Here is a 15,477-nt window from a genome sequence, read left to right as displayed (position 1 = left end):
TTATGTCCAGGACATTAAGACAAGAAACAGAGCTCATACCAGGAATCACGTGATCAGGTATGAAAAGCCAGAAGTGAAAGGAGCAGGAACTAGATGGGAAATTAACCCGAGACTGAACGTCCAAGGAAAAACTCCAGAAGAAGCCCAAATTTGGAAGAATAGAGGCCAAATGCAGATTTGGGGAACAGTGCTTTCACCAAATGAATGGGAAGAAGGAGTAGTGATATGCCGAGCATGGATGGTCCTTGGAGCCCGCAACGAAGCAGTAGAAAACTCACAAAAATTGTACAAATCTCTATGGCCAGAGTTGGTAAAGTTACTAACCTGGGTCGAAATAGAAGGGGACCATTGCAGATAGTGCCACTGGAAAGCCCAAAATTGTGCTTCAGGAACAATGGCACGAGGAAGATGGGAGAGAATCAGAACTGCGGACGCATCTTCGAAGCTCCAGGAATGACTCGCGGAACCGCAGTAATTATGGATCATTACTGGGCGTGTGGATCCAAAGCATACATAAGGCTGCCAAGAAATTGGGGAGGCATATGCACTATAGTGAACGTACACGTTCCTGCACTAGTGATCCCGAAGAGTGACTTGAACATTGACAGCTTTCCAAAAGCAGATGCCCACCTGAGGAAAAGGAGATCCGCAGAACTGGTATCCCGAATGAAGAGAGAAAACTACTTTTCGACCAAATCGGAAGAGGCATTCCATGCAATCCCATATGGACACAGGCTCTTCAGCCTCACCTCATCAGTATTCACAACGATCCTCATGCCATGGATACAAGTTGGAGTAAATACTAAATGGTTGCAGATAACCAGATGGGAGTTATTGCAGACCATCAACACTACCATAAAAGGATTCAATGCTATTAAGGAAGAACTAAGAGCAATCCGACTGATGACCCTCCAGAACAGATATGTAATTGACATGATCACGGCGATGGATGGAGGTGTTTGCACAAAAATTGGAGAATCGTGTTGCACAGTTATACCTTCGCATGACGAAGAAAATGGAACCTTAACAGAAGCCATAAGTATGCTGACAAACCTACAGAACCAGATGACCAATGAAACTGACGAAGTTGATGATGACAGCTGGTTTGGAACACTATTCTCATGGGTCCCACAATGGATGGCAGGCATATTCAAGTTTCGGGGAGCCCTGCTATTCATGATACTACTAGGATTTTGTGTTATCAAGGTAATCCTCACACAATGCCAGAAAAGTGCGAAGAAGGCCATTGGGCTGAAGATCATGATTGAGGTCAAACCAGGATGGAAGCCGAGAGACCTAACAGATGAAGAAATAAGAGATCTTGTGAAGGCCAGCGAATTTGCGCCAGAAGGAACAAAATTTGTGTATCCCAGAAGACGTAGACTTTATGAAGGAAAATGGATCTATTGTAGCCCAAATGGTCAGTGTCAGCTTATGACCTGGAACAAAGACGAACATGTAAAAACAGCAGGAAACCTGAAGGGAGTGATAAAAATATGGACTCCAAAGAAACACCTGTTTACACCATCATGTACAACCCCAGACGACGACGAATTGGATGCAGAAGATCCAAGTAAGAGTAACCTAAAGGAGGAAGAAGAAGTGGTCGATAAACCGACCACAGGGGGGTGTGTAGAGGAGGTCCCAGATATGGCCTGCACTCCAGCCACCCATTTCGAGATGCCAGAAGCATGCTCACCAAGATATGTGACGTATAAGGAGCAAATAAACCAACAGAGAGCCACAGTAGGGCTCTGTCCAGTGCCCATCAGAAGGACTTGTATACCTATTGAAGCGCCAGTAACCAGACAACCATGGGCTGCACAGTATACATGGAGACAACCATACCAGCAGTTGACACGAAATGAAGACTGCTTACAAACTGTACCCAAAGAGACTCAAAGGGCCTTAGTCGAAGGCAAATGGTGAACAACACAAGGGCCCAGACAGACGTGCAGACGAACAAAACGCGGATCAAAAGAAGTCTCACAAAGATAATATGCTACGAATAGTGACGTAATGAACATTGAAGAAGAGACGACATTAAAATCAAAAGGAGACGTAACCACGATTGAATTATGCAACTGGCCAAATGCCTGTAAATAAGCTTGGAACGCAAGAAGCTAAGGAAACGATACTGCTTGCAATGCTTAGTAGAAGGATAGAGCGGCAAGCAGCAACTATATATCTACCTCAAGAAGCACATTATACAAGTGTGACTCCATTTTATAAACGCAGAACTAAGCCCTGGATGGTGAAGGACAAACAGGCCAGAATTCAGATACTAGCTCAAAGCCAGACAAAGAGCAGAATCGAAACTCAACAAGAAGCGGCTCAATGCCTAGGAATTCGAGGTCAGCTCCAGGAAGGGAGGAGAGTGGCAACTCTGGAGAAACATAACTTAAGAGCATAGAAGCCTATCCCGTGAAGGTCAAGATAAGGAGGCCAAGCAGGTGGCGAGGCCGAACAAAATAATCAAATGCACAAATTGAGGGAGAATGAAGCAGATTCGCGGTGAACGGACACGTGATCAGCCAAGTGCGAAGAGGTACCAACGTCTGATGTCACCCAAACCAAAGGGTGCCATCACTTTTCCTGATAAGAAGCTACAGTTTCGAGGCCAACCTCAGCCAACTAATTGACCCATAGCTCTAAAGTGCTGATTGATGGAAGGGAGGCAGGGTGAATCTTGAGGCACGCCACATCTGGGTGTCCATTCTACATGCTGCTAATTAAAGTGGAGATTTATGCCTAGGGGTGTAACCTACCCAATCACAATGGACCAAATAATCTAGGGTCCTATAGCTAGTAAAACCAATGAGACGTACTTGTAGTGACAAGTGATGTAGAGGGATGGGCGTAGACGCCCACCCGATAAGAGTTATCCAATCCTCACGCTCTGTTACCATATACAGATATAGCACCTATACTTAAATTACCTTTCCCGACCAATAGAATTGCATGTCAAACTTATGAGTTCTACACGTCTATGATGATGAGAATTTGCTATAAAAATTACTGTTTGCATGAAGAATTGTGAAGTTGAAGCGAGACAGGCGATCGCATCACTGTTGATTTCCATTTGTTTCCCCGTTTTTTGTACTTGTCATTAAACGGACTTCCCTTTGCCAAACCATTGACTTGTCCTTATTAATTGGTGTTGGAGTAAGAGAATCCTGCACCCCATCCTCCTCAAGGTGCAGCTATCTCGTTTTAAGGTGCTGGAGGGCGAGTTCTGAATCTCATGGGCCCGTTCAGAGGTCGCTCCGCCCTCGAGCACTCCCCCACTCCCCAACCAAACACTGTGCCCCATGGCCCCTACCCCCAACCAAACACTATGCCCCATGGCCCTACCCCCAACCAAACACTATGCCCCATGGCCCCCGCCCCTCAACCAAACACTATGCCCTATGACACCCACCCCTCAACCAAACACTATGCCCCATGGCCCCCACCCCAACCAAACACTATGCTCCATGGCCCCTACCGCCCAACCAAACACTATGCCCCATGGCCCCTATCCCCTGAACCAAACACTATGCCCCATGGCACCCACCCCGCAACCAAACACTATGCCCCATGGCCCCCACTCCCCAAACAAACACTATGCTCCATGGCTCCCACTCCCCAACCAAACACTATGCCCCATTGCCCCCACTCCCCAACCAAACACTATGCCCCATGGCCCCTACCCCCAACCAAACACTATGCCCCATGGCCCCCTACCCCCAACCAAACACTATGCCCCATGGCCCCTACCCCCAACCAAACACTATGCCCCATAGCCCCCACCCCTCAACCAAACACTATTCCACATGGCCCCCAACCAAACACTATGCCTCATGCCCCCAAGCATGCACCATGCATACATACCCCAAACCCCCACTCCCACCCCTGCATACAGACTAACAAGCATACACCATGCACCCATACAGACCCGAACCCCCACCCCCACCACCAACTCACCATAGAAACTCACAAACATACACCATGCACCCATACAAACCCGAGCCCCCAACTCAGCAAACAAACTCACAAGCATATACCAATACACCATGCACCCATACAAACCCGAGCCCCCCAACTCAGCATACAAACTCACAAGCATAAACAAATACACCATGCACCCATACAAACCCGAGCCCCCAAACTCGGCATTCAAACTGACAAGCATACACCAATACACCATGCACCCATACAGACCCAAACCCCCACCCCACATCTCAACATACACAGCACTTCACAAAAACACACACTCAGGCAGAACCGACACCCCTCCCCCCCTCCAGCCCCGCATCTCAACATACACAGCACTTCACAAAAACACACTAAGGCAGACCCGACATACCCCCCCCCACCCCTGCATCTCAACATACACAGCACTTCACAAAAACACACACTCAGGCAGACCCGACACTGCCCGCACCCTCGCATCTCAACATACACAGCACTTTCACCCAAAAACACACACTCAGGCAGACCCGACACACCCCCCACCGCCGCATCTCAACATACACAGCACTTCACAAAAACACACACTCAGGCAGACCCGACACACCCTCCACCCCCGCATCTCAACATACACAGCACTTTCACCCAAAAACACACACTCAGGCAGACCCGACACACCCTCCACCGCCGCATCTCAACATACACAGCACTTCACAAAATCGAACACTCAGCCAGACCCGACACACCCCCACCCCCGCATCTCAACATACACACACAAACATACAGGCAGGACAGACCCAACACACAAACACAAGCAAGCAAACAGCGCACCCCCAAATCCCCCACTTACCGGACATGCTGGAAGGCAGGCTAGCTGTAACGCTGGCAAGGTCTCTGACACTATGGCTGGCGTGGGTGTGGCAAGGCTGAAATACCTTCTGGCATCAAGCCTTACTGGCCACACCAGCCGTAGTGCTGGCCCCCCATTGGTGCAGCACACACGCACTACGTGACTCGTAGGAGCCACATGGTGCATGTGCCCTGAGCCAATGAGGGCCAGTGTTTTGTCCAGCCCGGAAGAGTTAAAAAGACTTTACTAATGGAGGGCGGCCGATGCTGCTTGCGGCCGCCCTCCATTAGGAAAGTCTTTGTTGCTCGTGGGCCGGACAAAACTGCATGACGGGCCGCAACTGGCCCGTGGGCGGTAAATTGTGCACCCGTGGTCTAGGTCTACCAAGTGGCCAGTTCTCAGTCTACTTGTTCTCTCAAGTGCAAGAGTTTGTGTCAGTGTTTGAGTGCAACTGGGTGGACCGACTCATCAATATGTAGTTTTATCGACTCCTCTGCCATCTTCTCAACTCCTTCATACACATTCTTGAACCTTTCTAACATTGCTTTGATGTTTTCCGCATATACCCCCAATGTAAAGGTGTGCCTGGAAGGGCATAGTGTTGTAGTGCTATCACACACACTGGTGCACCCGTATCCATGAGAACCAGAATCTCTGCCCTACATATGCGCACTGTGCACCTCCACCGGGAACTCTCCTGAATGCAGGAGTTGTTAACCACATCTCGGGCATGGCATTGGTGTTTCTGGACCTTTTTCTCTCCATAGGACCCACTTCGTCTTGGTCATTGTGGCCCCTTGCTGGCGTTTCACTGTGCACACATCTTCCAGTTTGAGCAAGCAAATCACTCCATCCATTTTCGAAGCCCTAACCTCTGCCAATTCATATGATCGTCCCATTTCGAGGATGCGAGCCATTGTCAACCCGGGCTCCCTCAAAATTTGCCACCTCACCTTGCCAGACATGCATCTTTGTATAAGCTGATTGCGGACCATTGCGTCCTCATTTTCCCAGGCACATGTTATTGCCAAATGTCTGGGACGTCCATAAAACTTGTCCAACGATTCGTCCTCCTTTTGTTTGGCGGCACACATCATGAACCGTTCATAGTCCTCGTTTGCCAATGGCATGAAATGCTCTCTCAGGCATGCCTTTGCCGCTTGCTAGGTGTCATCGACAGGCACCAAAGCTTTGAAAATTCTGTACACCTCCGGTCCGCTGCATATGTCAGCGTTGACAGCTTTCCATCATCATCCGTCTCCCCTGTAGCCCTGAAATGCATTTCTAAACTTTCAATCCAAAGATTCCACCTGGGCCCGAGGCTGGATGGTGTTCCTGATGTGTCGAATTCGGGAATGGAGCCTTGGTCTGGGTCCCTGCCCCCTCAAATGGTGTCGCCACCTGCTGGCCTGTGTTCCGTCACCGGGGCGTTGGCTTGGTTTTCTACCATGGTCTACCGGCCCTCTGTGAGGTTGCACGTGTCCCAGCACACAGGCACCTCTGTCTTGGTAGAGGCCACAACTCACATGTGGCCGAGCGCACAGGCCCCTCTGCCCCACCATAGGCCGCAACTCAGGTACCACTACTGCTTGGGGACTGATCACATGTGCCTCTCCCACTCAAACTTGCACTGTCTCCCTTATTGAACTTTCTCCTCTGCTCTTGCCAGTCTCCTGTGCCTTTTCCACACCTCCAACTTTCAGATTCACGCCCTGTCCACTGTTTTTCTTTTTTCTTTTGCAATTACGTGGCCCTCCAGACCCAGTCTCTCACTGCCCTCACCTCTGATTTCAAACTGTGCTCCTTCAGCGCTTCCAGAAATTGTCTCTCAGGCACACGAGCACACTCTTGTCAGAGCCGCTGCCACCAGGATATTATCAGTGATAGATAAACCTTACTGCGAGGTTCATGCGCGGTCGACAGTGAGAGAAGTATACTCCACCGTTGCGGAGCAGACCAAAACCCTCTCTCCTGCCGGGCACCTACCTCGCCACCAATGTTCTCGCCGGCTGTACCGCCTGCCAAAAGCCCCAGGGTGCCCCTTTCCCAAACAGAGGACACAGACACAGATGTACACGTGCAAGCAGGGGCATGCCTCACCCAAAGCCGGTCGGTCCGAAGAGTAGGCTTCTAAGTCCTGTGAGGGCGCCTCATCCGTGGGGGCTCAAGATAAGGCCAAGCACCGCAAGTCCGGGTCCACTGGTTCGCAGAGGAAGCAGGTCACAGAGCAGACAGGGAACGATCAGCATCACCCTCGGCCTCCATTGCCAGCCGGAAATCGAGCTCCTCCTCGAAGAAAAAATAATGTAGACCTGGCTGAGCTGCGGGAGAAGCCAGAGAAGCTGCGGACCGAGGAGAAGAAGGCTGAGCTGCCCAAGAAGACCGGGGCGGATCAGGAAAAGTCTTTGTCATGATAGAGCTGGTGGAGGCTGCTCTTTTGAAAGCTAAAGGGGCTGACCCTGCGAGGGTAGCCCCCACATCGCCGAAGAGGATGAGGGCAACAGGGACGAGAAAGGCACGGGGCCTAGTGTGCCGATCATGCCAGTTCCAAGGGATGTGTCTCTGGACATCCTATCAACCCTCCACACCTTAGTAGATCCAGAAGAGGATGCCACAAGGGCCTGTTCCAACTGTCTCCCATGCCCCGATCAACCACCGACGACAGGTACGGGGGCGGATACGGCCACAATGATGTTATCATTGGAGCAGGCCGTGGGTCCCCGCAGCCTAGGGCATCTCCACCACACGAGGTGGGATCGTTCCATTCTATGATCGCCAAAGCCTCTGAGCTTGTGCCCGAGGAGACCAGGAAGGAGGGTTTCCTGTACCAGAGGCGTGAGGCCAAGAGGAAGACAATCCTGGCGGTACCCCTCCTGGACGACATGTGGGAGGAGGGCCTGACCCTCTTGAACACTTGCATGGCTCCAGCCAAGCGAGATAGGCTGGAGAAGAAGTACCCGGTAGCAGAATCCACCCCCAAGTGCCTGAGGTCATAACCATTGCCGGACTCAGTGGTTCCAGCGACTGCAATTAAGTGGTCATCTAACCCGTCCTCGTCTTCTTCAGTCCCTCGGCACAGTGAGGGTAAGAAGTTGGATGCCATGGGGAGGAAGGTAATCTACACTGCGGCGTCCACCATCACGGCGGCCAACACACTGGCGATCCTAGCAAGATACAACAGGGAGTAGTGGTACAAGCTGGGGCCTATCCTGGAGTTCCTCCCCGATGACAAGAGGATGGAGGCGATCACTCTCTTCCAGGAGGGAGTGATAGCGTCTGATCATGCCATCACATTGACGCTGGATGTTGCTGACATGGGGTTCCGCCAGATGGGGAACAGTGTCTGCCTTCGTCGTCAAGGCTGGATGAAGGCTACACATTTCCATTAGGAGGTCCAAACAAAGGTACTGGACATGCCTTTCGACTGAGATAACCTTTTCGGGAAGGCCATCGACGAGTACCTGCAGGCCATCAAGGCAGATACAGAGACTGGGGCACTCTCGAACAGCACCGCTCTTCCTTTAGTTCTTCCAGAGGAAAGTCGAGCAGGTCGTTGAAAGACCTGTGCCCTAAGACTGGGACTAAGTGTAGGTGTCCAGAAGCTCTTCCTCAGCCCCACCATCCGCTACCTTGGGGCAGCACCTGGCCCACTTGGTCACCGCCCTGCATGCCTAAAAAGAAAGGCAAATGATTTCATCACACCCTAAGAAGGAGCAGGCCGCTATGCATTGGCCTTTTTCTAGGATCTCCCTAAGAGCGTAGGTAGGGTGACAACTTTATTGAATCTTGTTTAAAAAAATGTCTGGGCGTATTTAAAGGGACTTGGAGGGGCAGACTTGGACCCATTGGAAGTGTTCTGTGCAAACCATGCTGGGTCCCCAGCTTTCAGGCAAGAAACCTCCTGGAGAAGGTAAGAGGAAGTGATATCAGTATTTGTTTTGATTTTGATTTATTGAGCATTTGTTAGGCACCTATACAACAAGATGGTGCCACAAGGCAGTGTAGGGAGGGGACAGGGGAGTAAATAATAATGACAAAAGAAAAACAGTAAATAAACATTTGTGGTGCTACTAGACTAGGCCTTGTGGCATTCTGATGTGCAAGTGCTATGAAGGAGGTGTAAGAGATGGAAGTGGGGCGGAGGGAAGTAGCAGGGTATGGGCAAATGCTGTTGAGAGCCCGGGAGGTAAGTGCTGGGGAGAGCCAGGGGAGGAGGCCGATGGCTAAGTGCTAGGGCGGAGTGATCCCAAGGATGGGATGCACAGCCACCAGGCAGGGGGCCCACAGGGGCAGTGCTGGGGCAGGGCGTGCTGGTGTCGACTGGGCAGGGGCCTGGTACCTGAGAGATACATGAAGGTCCGGGCCATCAGTCTCAGCAGCAGTGGGGTGATTAGCAGGGAAGACAGAAGAGATAGCAAAAAGCAGAATTTGGAGACATTTCCGGAACTTAAGGAGGTCTGGTTCGAGTATGAGAGGGGAAGGGAGGCTGTTCCAAAGAGAGACATCAGCCGAAGAGAGAGACCTGCCACCCACTCTCTGCTTGGAGAAGCGTTTTGCCAAGCAGAGAGTTGGAGTAAATGAACGGTGGGCTCTGGCAGGGAGGTATTTAGGGAGAGTATGTTGGAGGTAGCGTCGTCCCAGGCCCCAGAAAGCCTTCTGGATGATGCAGAGGGTCTTGAATTTGATCCTCGCGCCCACGGGGAGCCAGTGGGGAGACCATAGGGCTGGAGAGATACGGTCCTTGGGCTTGAGGCCAAGGATAAGTCTTGCAGCCCTATTCTGGATTAGCTTAAGGGGGCGTACAGAGGAAAGGGGGAGGTTGAGGAAGAGGCTGTTGCAGTAGAGAGGACCAGAGCCCTGGAAACATTGAGCTTTTGGGGAAAGGGAGAATGCCTCTAAGGAGGTAAAGCTGGAAGTGGGCCTTCTTGGCAAGGTCCAAGTTGCGAGGGGTGAAGGAGAGAGAGGAGTCGAACATGACCCCAAGGTTTTTGGCCTCACAGGGTGGTGAGGGTAGAGGGCAGACGGAAGACGGCCAGAGGGTGAGGGGGAAAGAGGATGCAGGTGTCCCAGTAAGAAGGATCTCCATCTTATTGGCATTAAGACAGATAGCGCAAAGACTATTGGGAATGAGAGAGGAGGAAAAGGAGGTTGTAGAGGGGAGTTTGAAGGAAATCTGTGTGTCATCAGAATAACACTGGAAATGAGGAGAGAGAAAGAGAAGATCAGGTGTGCAAGAGGGGCCGGCGAGATAGATATTGAATAGCCATGGCAATAGGATAGAGTCCTCAGGGATGCCACAGGTAGAAAGTGAAGCAGTGGAGGAGAAAGGGCCCAGCTGCAGCTGGGAGGGGTGGTTGGGGAGGAAAGACGTTAGCCAATTCCGTGCCCGATCCGGGATGCTGAGGGTATCATGAAGCTGTTTTATGAGGATGGAATGGTTGACCGTGTCTAAGGCAGAGGAGAGATCGAGGAGAATGAGAGCAGCAGGAGAGTTGGAGTCAAGATTTGTGAGCATGTCTTCACGGGTGTTCAGGAATGCAGCTTCCGTGCCTATGGATGCCCGGAAACCAGATTGTTGGTCTTGGAGGCAACCAGTGAGTTCAGTATGAATGATTATTTGGGGGAGGACCGGCTTCTCCAAGAGTTTACCCAAGAAGTGGGTGGCGGAGATTGGGTGATAGTTAGCCGGGTAGAAAGGGTCAGCAGATAGCTTTTTTAGGAGAGGGTGCACAAGGAAGTGCCTAACTCATAGAGCAAAGGAGCCATTGACGAAGGAGTGGTTACAGAAATAAGAAAGAGCTGGTGCAAGAGAGGAAATTGTTGTCCCTAATGTTTCTAGAAGAGCAAGGAGAACCTATTTGGATGAGACCTTCATAGAGCGGACAGCTTTAGCGACCTCATCAGGTGCTATGGGCAGGAGGGAGGCGAGTGCGGGGTGGAGGGAGAAGAACCAAGGAAGGCAGGGGAGCAGTAGTGGAGGTGGGGGATGTCTAGAATGAAGACAGGATGGGTTTTTGATGTGAAATGGGAGGACAAAGCGGTGCAGAGAGGCTGGGAAGGAAGGAGAGTGGTGGAGACTGCAGTTGGATTGGTGAGTTTCTTGCAGATTTTGAAAAGTTCAGCCGTGTTGTTAGTGGCTCCAGAGATGCCGGCTTGGATGTGGCCCCTCTTCTTGGAGCGGATCGAGAAACGGTATTGCCTTTGGAGCAGGTGGCAGACCAGTTTGTCAGAGGGTGATCCTGAGTTCTGCCACTTCTGTTCAGCAACTCTGCACTTAGGTTTCAGGGATGCTAGATAGATCGGAGTCATACCAGCCGTTGCGCTTGGAGGCAGGTTTCGGGTAGATCCTCATGACCGGAGCAAGGATGTTGAGGTTGTTCGAGATGGAGAGGTGCAAGTTAGAAAGGACAGAGTCAGAGGGAGAGACAAAAGTGGGGATTCGAGGGGGGAGGAAAGTGGAGGCAAAAGCAGCAACGGACACTCGCTTCATCATTCGAATGGCGGCAAAGGTGGCTGGCAGTGTGGGGGGAGACTCAGATAGAGGGCCCTCAAGCGAGAGGAGAGACTGGTCAGACCAGGACAGAGGGGTGGTGACCGGGTTAGAGATCAGGATGTCTCCATAGATGAAGGCATCCAGGGTGTGTCCGGCTGAGTGGGTCGGACCAGAAGGGAGAATAGTGAGAGAGAGGGAGTCAGAGGTCATGGAACTGTGAGGTAGCTGTGTCAGGAGAGTCGAGGTGGATATTAAAGTTGGAGAGGAGAAGGAGTTTAGAGGAAGAGGTCAAGAGGGAGGAGGCAAGGTTGGCCCATTCAAAGAAGATGAGAGAAATAGGGCTCGGAGTCCTGTAGATGGTATTGAGGGTGGGAGAGGGAGTGGAAGAGACACTGAGCCTACAGACGAGGCATTCAAAGGAGGAGAAGGATTGAGTAGGTGTGACCGAAGCAGGGATCCACTCGTGGAAAATCACGGCCACTCCACCTCGGGCACTAAAATACAGCATAAAATAATCCATGCACAAGGTTTCAAACACAGTAAGAGTTCAAGTTTCAGGCGGTGCAGAGACTAAGAGGTAGAAAAAAAGGGCTTTGGAAGTTGGTTGCAAAAGGGGAGAGAAGTGAACCAATTCAACACAAGCAGTTCATAGATTAAAAACAGCAAGATTTAAGAGTCAATCATACAAGTAGAAAGGCAGCATTTTAACAGGGCATGCAACAGTCAAACATGGCTAATAGAAGGAACTCATTGCACAGTCTGCAGTGAAGAAGAGCAGGTATGGCATCCTGAGGTGGACAAACATGATTCTCAGAGAGCTGCAACTACCAGGTTCTCAAGGAGACTATCTGCCCCTCACACAGCAGCCTATTACATTGATTATCATAGCAACAAAAGTGTCAACACTAACAGCTATTCATAAACATTTCACCTGACACCGGATAACATAGCAACAAGCACTAAGTGAAACGTGTCTTTATTTTGATCCTGAATTCAATAAGAAATCATTATAAGCCCCTCCTACCCCCACAGTTAAACAATTAGATGCACCACTCCATTAGCACCCTAAACCTAGGAACTTTAATCCCCATGTCCAGTAGGACAGTGACTCCTCCTCTTTGGGTGATATGTGCTTCTAAGAGACTAAAATGTAAAGAAAATCTGAAAGATGTCCGCTCTGCTTGTGGTTTGATGGATTTCATACAGCTTATATAGGTACCTGGATAGTGCATGCCTCGGTGACAATGCCTGGTTAGGGTTTGGCTTAGTAACCGAGTAACTCCTGTATATGTTTGAGATAAGTAAAAATGTCTACATGGGGGTTGTCTCAGTCCCATGTCTCTGCTAGCCTTTGCTATCACCTCACAAACGTTATGAAATATAATGCTTTTTTTTTTTTTACTCACTGCAGGACCTTAACTCACAATCCATGTTCAAGAATTTAAAGATGGCCCCAAGCAAGATGAAGGAACGGCTGAAAGATAAGATGGCAGAGATGATCAACCGCTATGGGAGGGAATTGGAGGGAGACGAGTACAGAAAAGTGGACCTAAAGATCGAGCTAGAGATTCATATCAAAGCGCACATGGAGCGATTTATGGCTGCCTACACTAAGCGCTTCAGAAGCAATGCCATCAAGGCCGGGGTAGCTGTGGGTGTGGGGGTGGTTGGCTTGGCCGGTGGTGTTGTGGGTGGTGTGGTGGCTGGTGTAGTGGTGGCTGCTGAGGTAGCAACTGTTGTGGTGGGTGCTGCGACTGGAACAAGCACGTTTGCCCTCATTGGAGGAGGCGTAGGGGCTGGGGTGGGCAATCAGATTGGGAAGAAGGAGGCCAAGAATCTAAATCGAGACAATGACTGCCACAGTGACGACGACAGCAGAGACAGTGAAGGGGAAGGTGGGGACCCACAAGGGTTTATAGACCTGTCTGAGGAGGCACAGTTACTTGACCTAAACTCTTCTTCCTGAAGCAAACTTTCCTGGCAGCTGCTAAACACTCTCTTAACTAATCTCATTGTTGAGGTAGCAATCACCCAGACCTGCAAAGCTGGACTGTGCTCCTCAAAGCCCCAATACAGGTGCTATGCTAATCGAGCAACATCAACAAGGAACATAGGAGAGGGGGGCAGGCAACAAAAAGCAATTTATTTGGATCAAAAAAGCTCCTGGATTATGCACTGGCTACCAAAGCACTTTCACAGTTAAAAGGGAAGGATGTATCCTGGATTATGCACTGGCTACCAAAGCACTTTCAGAGTTAAAAGGGAAGGATGTATTTATAGCTCGAGCAAGAAAAGCAAAAGGGACTGTGATGTTAAGAGACAGAGAGAGGGGAATAGGCAACTGCTGCCACCCAAGGGACTAGAATGGAGGGTATATAAGAGGGATATGGCAAGAAAGGCATCTACAAGTCTGAGAGGAAGCCTAGTAAAAGGGTGAAACAGGAGGGCAGCAGAAGGTGGGAGGATGGTCGAGCAGGAGAACAAAAGAAAGAATACAAGAAGGGACTTATGGAGAAACAAAGTGACCACTAGATATATTGATGTAAAACAAGATGCAGACATGGATGGGAGTAGTGGGGGTAATAGGCAGCCTAGTTTATAGGGAGATCACCCGATAGCATGGTAGCTAAGAGTGCCATACCACAAGCATAGTCAGTCAAGGGCAGGCCATACTGTCACTCTTTTATCTCCCCACCACCAGCTGAGCTGCCTTAGTCTTAACTATTCTATGGTCCGAATCCAAGAGGCGATTCAAGACGACCTAGAAGAATTTCATACCGAATATCTCGATGATGGATGAATATCCCAACTACTGAGAACAAACTTGCTGGACCAAATGGCTCCTTCACTGCAGGAAAACAGAGATAATGTGCAACGGGAGTGCTAATATTTAGGAAACAGAAGTGTGGCAATTGGAGAATAAGGCACTTAGGAAGAGACTGGCTGAAAAGCGCATCAGATGGCGTTTTGTTTGGACAATGGAATGAATGGATCATGTAGGAATCATAGGAGAGAAGTCTGGCGAGGCTTGGGGAGACAATGCGATCATGAAGGGGAAATGGCAACGCCTGAGTAAATAGATGGAGACGTACAGATGCGGATAATAGATTGATAATGAGGAAGTTATGGCATGAAAAGCGTGATCGGGAGACAAAATAAGTAGGATTAAAGGACCAAAGAATTGAGCCATGGGAATGGCTTCCTTGAACAATATTCATAACCCACAGAAAGTCGTTTGGGATTTCATTAAATGGGAATGCCTCATTTCAAAGACAATGCACTTTGTGGAGATCTGAACCACATCACAGAGATCTGGCCCAGATAGCATCCTGCTTGAAGCATTTAAAGCAAAGGTGAACTTTCATCTCCCGCCCCCGGGGAGTGGACATAGCCAACACTGGAGAGCACTGGAAAGTGATGGACTGTACCCTGGTTCTTCAACGTCTATATGGCTGCCCTGGCACATGTGATTGCTACTTTCACATCTAACTTCCAATGTTACGCAGATGACACGCAACTATCTTTCATGCTACCGTCAGCCTCCTCCTCCTGCTCTCTCATATCTGACTGTCTTTCCGCTATTCAGTGATGGTGTGCTGCAAACAACCTCTGCCTCAACGCCAGTAAGACTGAGATTGTTCACATTGGGACCCCTGCTCCCGCTTTCTTACTTTCACTCTGGCCAGCCTCCCTTTGCCCTGCGCCCGCACCCACCTGCGTGGCAAGAAACCTTGAGCTCATTTTTTAGTTCACTCTCTCCTTCTCATCTCACATTTCAGACATCTCTAAAAAGTCTATCAGCTTCACCTCCTCAGAGGTACTCTACCTTTTCTCACTTTCCCCCATCGGCTCACTGTCTCCAGAGACCTGGTTCTCTCTAGGCTGGACTATTGCAACAGCCTCTTCTTCAACCTTCCCTCTTCTGTGCTGCGCCCTCGGCAACTCATCCAGAACAGAACCACAAGACTTATCATTGACTTCAAGCCCAGGGACCGCATCTCTCTGGTGCTGAAATCCCTTCACTGGCTCCCTGTGGCTGCAAGAATCAAGACCCTCTGCATTGTTTCACAAGGCTTTCTGGGTGCCTGGGACCTACCTACCTGCAACTCTGCCTACCTAAATACTGGCCTCACGAGCCCTCCGCTCTTCTACCTCCAACCTTCTGCGTGTGCGCTGGTTCTCC

At 50.1% G+C, this 15,477-nt stretch overlaps 1 protein-coding gene across 3 annotated transcripts in view; it reads left to right on the top strand.

Annotated features, from left to right (window-relative positions):
• The window catches only part of RNF112 (ring finger protein 112), a 680,823-nt gene extending 667,426 nt beyond the window's left edge, over positions 1–13,397 (top strand). For all 3 annotated transcript variants that reach the window (XM_069651835.1, XM_069651833.1, XM_069651834.1), the window contains one exon: positions 12,706–13,397. In XM_069651835.1, the coding sequence (XP_069507936.1) occupies positions 12,706–13,260 (555 nt within the window). In that variant the 3' untranslated portion in view covers positions 13,261–13,397. The remainder of the gene's footprint in view (positions 1–12,705) is intronic.
• Positions 13,398–15,477: the final 2,080 nt, after the last annotated feature.

Source organism: Ambystoma mexicanum, chromosome 3p (genome assembly GCF_040938575.1).
Source record: "Ambystoma mexicanum isolate Mex_15411 chromosome 3p, UKY_AmexF1_1, whole genome shotgun sequence".
Taxonomy (NCBI): domain Eukaryota; kingdom Metazoa; phylum Chordata; class Amphibia; order Caudata; family Ambystomatidae; genus Ambystoma; species Ambystoma mexicanum.
This window is presented reverse-complemented; position numbering and strand designations above follow the sequence as displayed.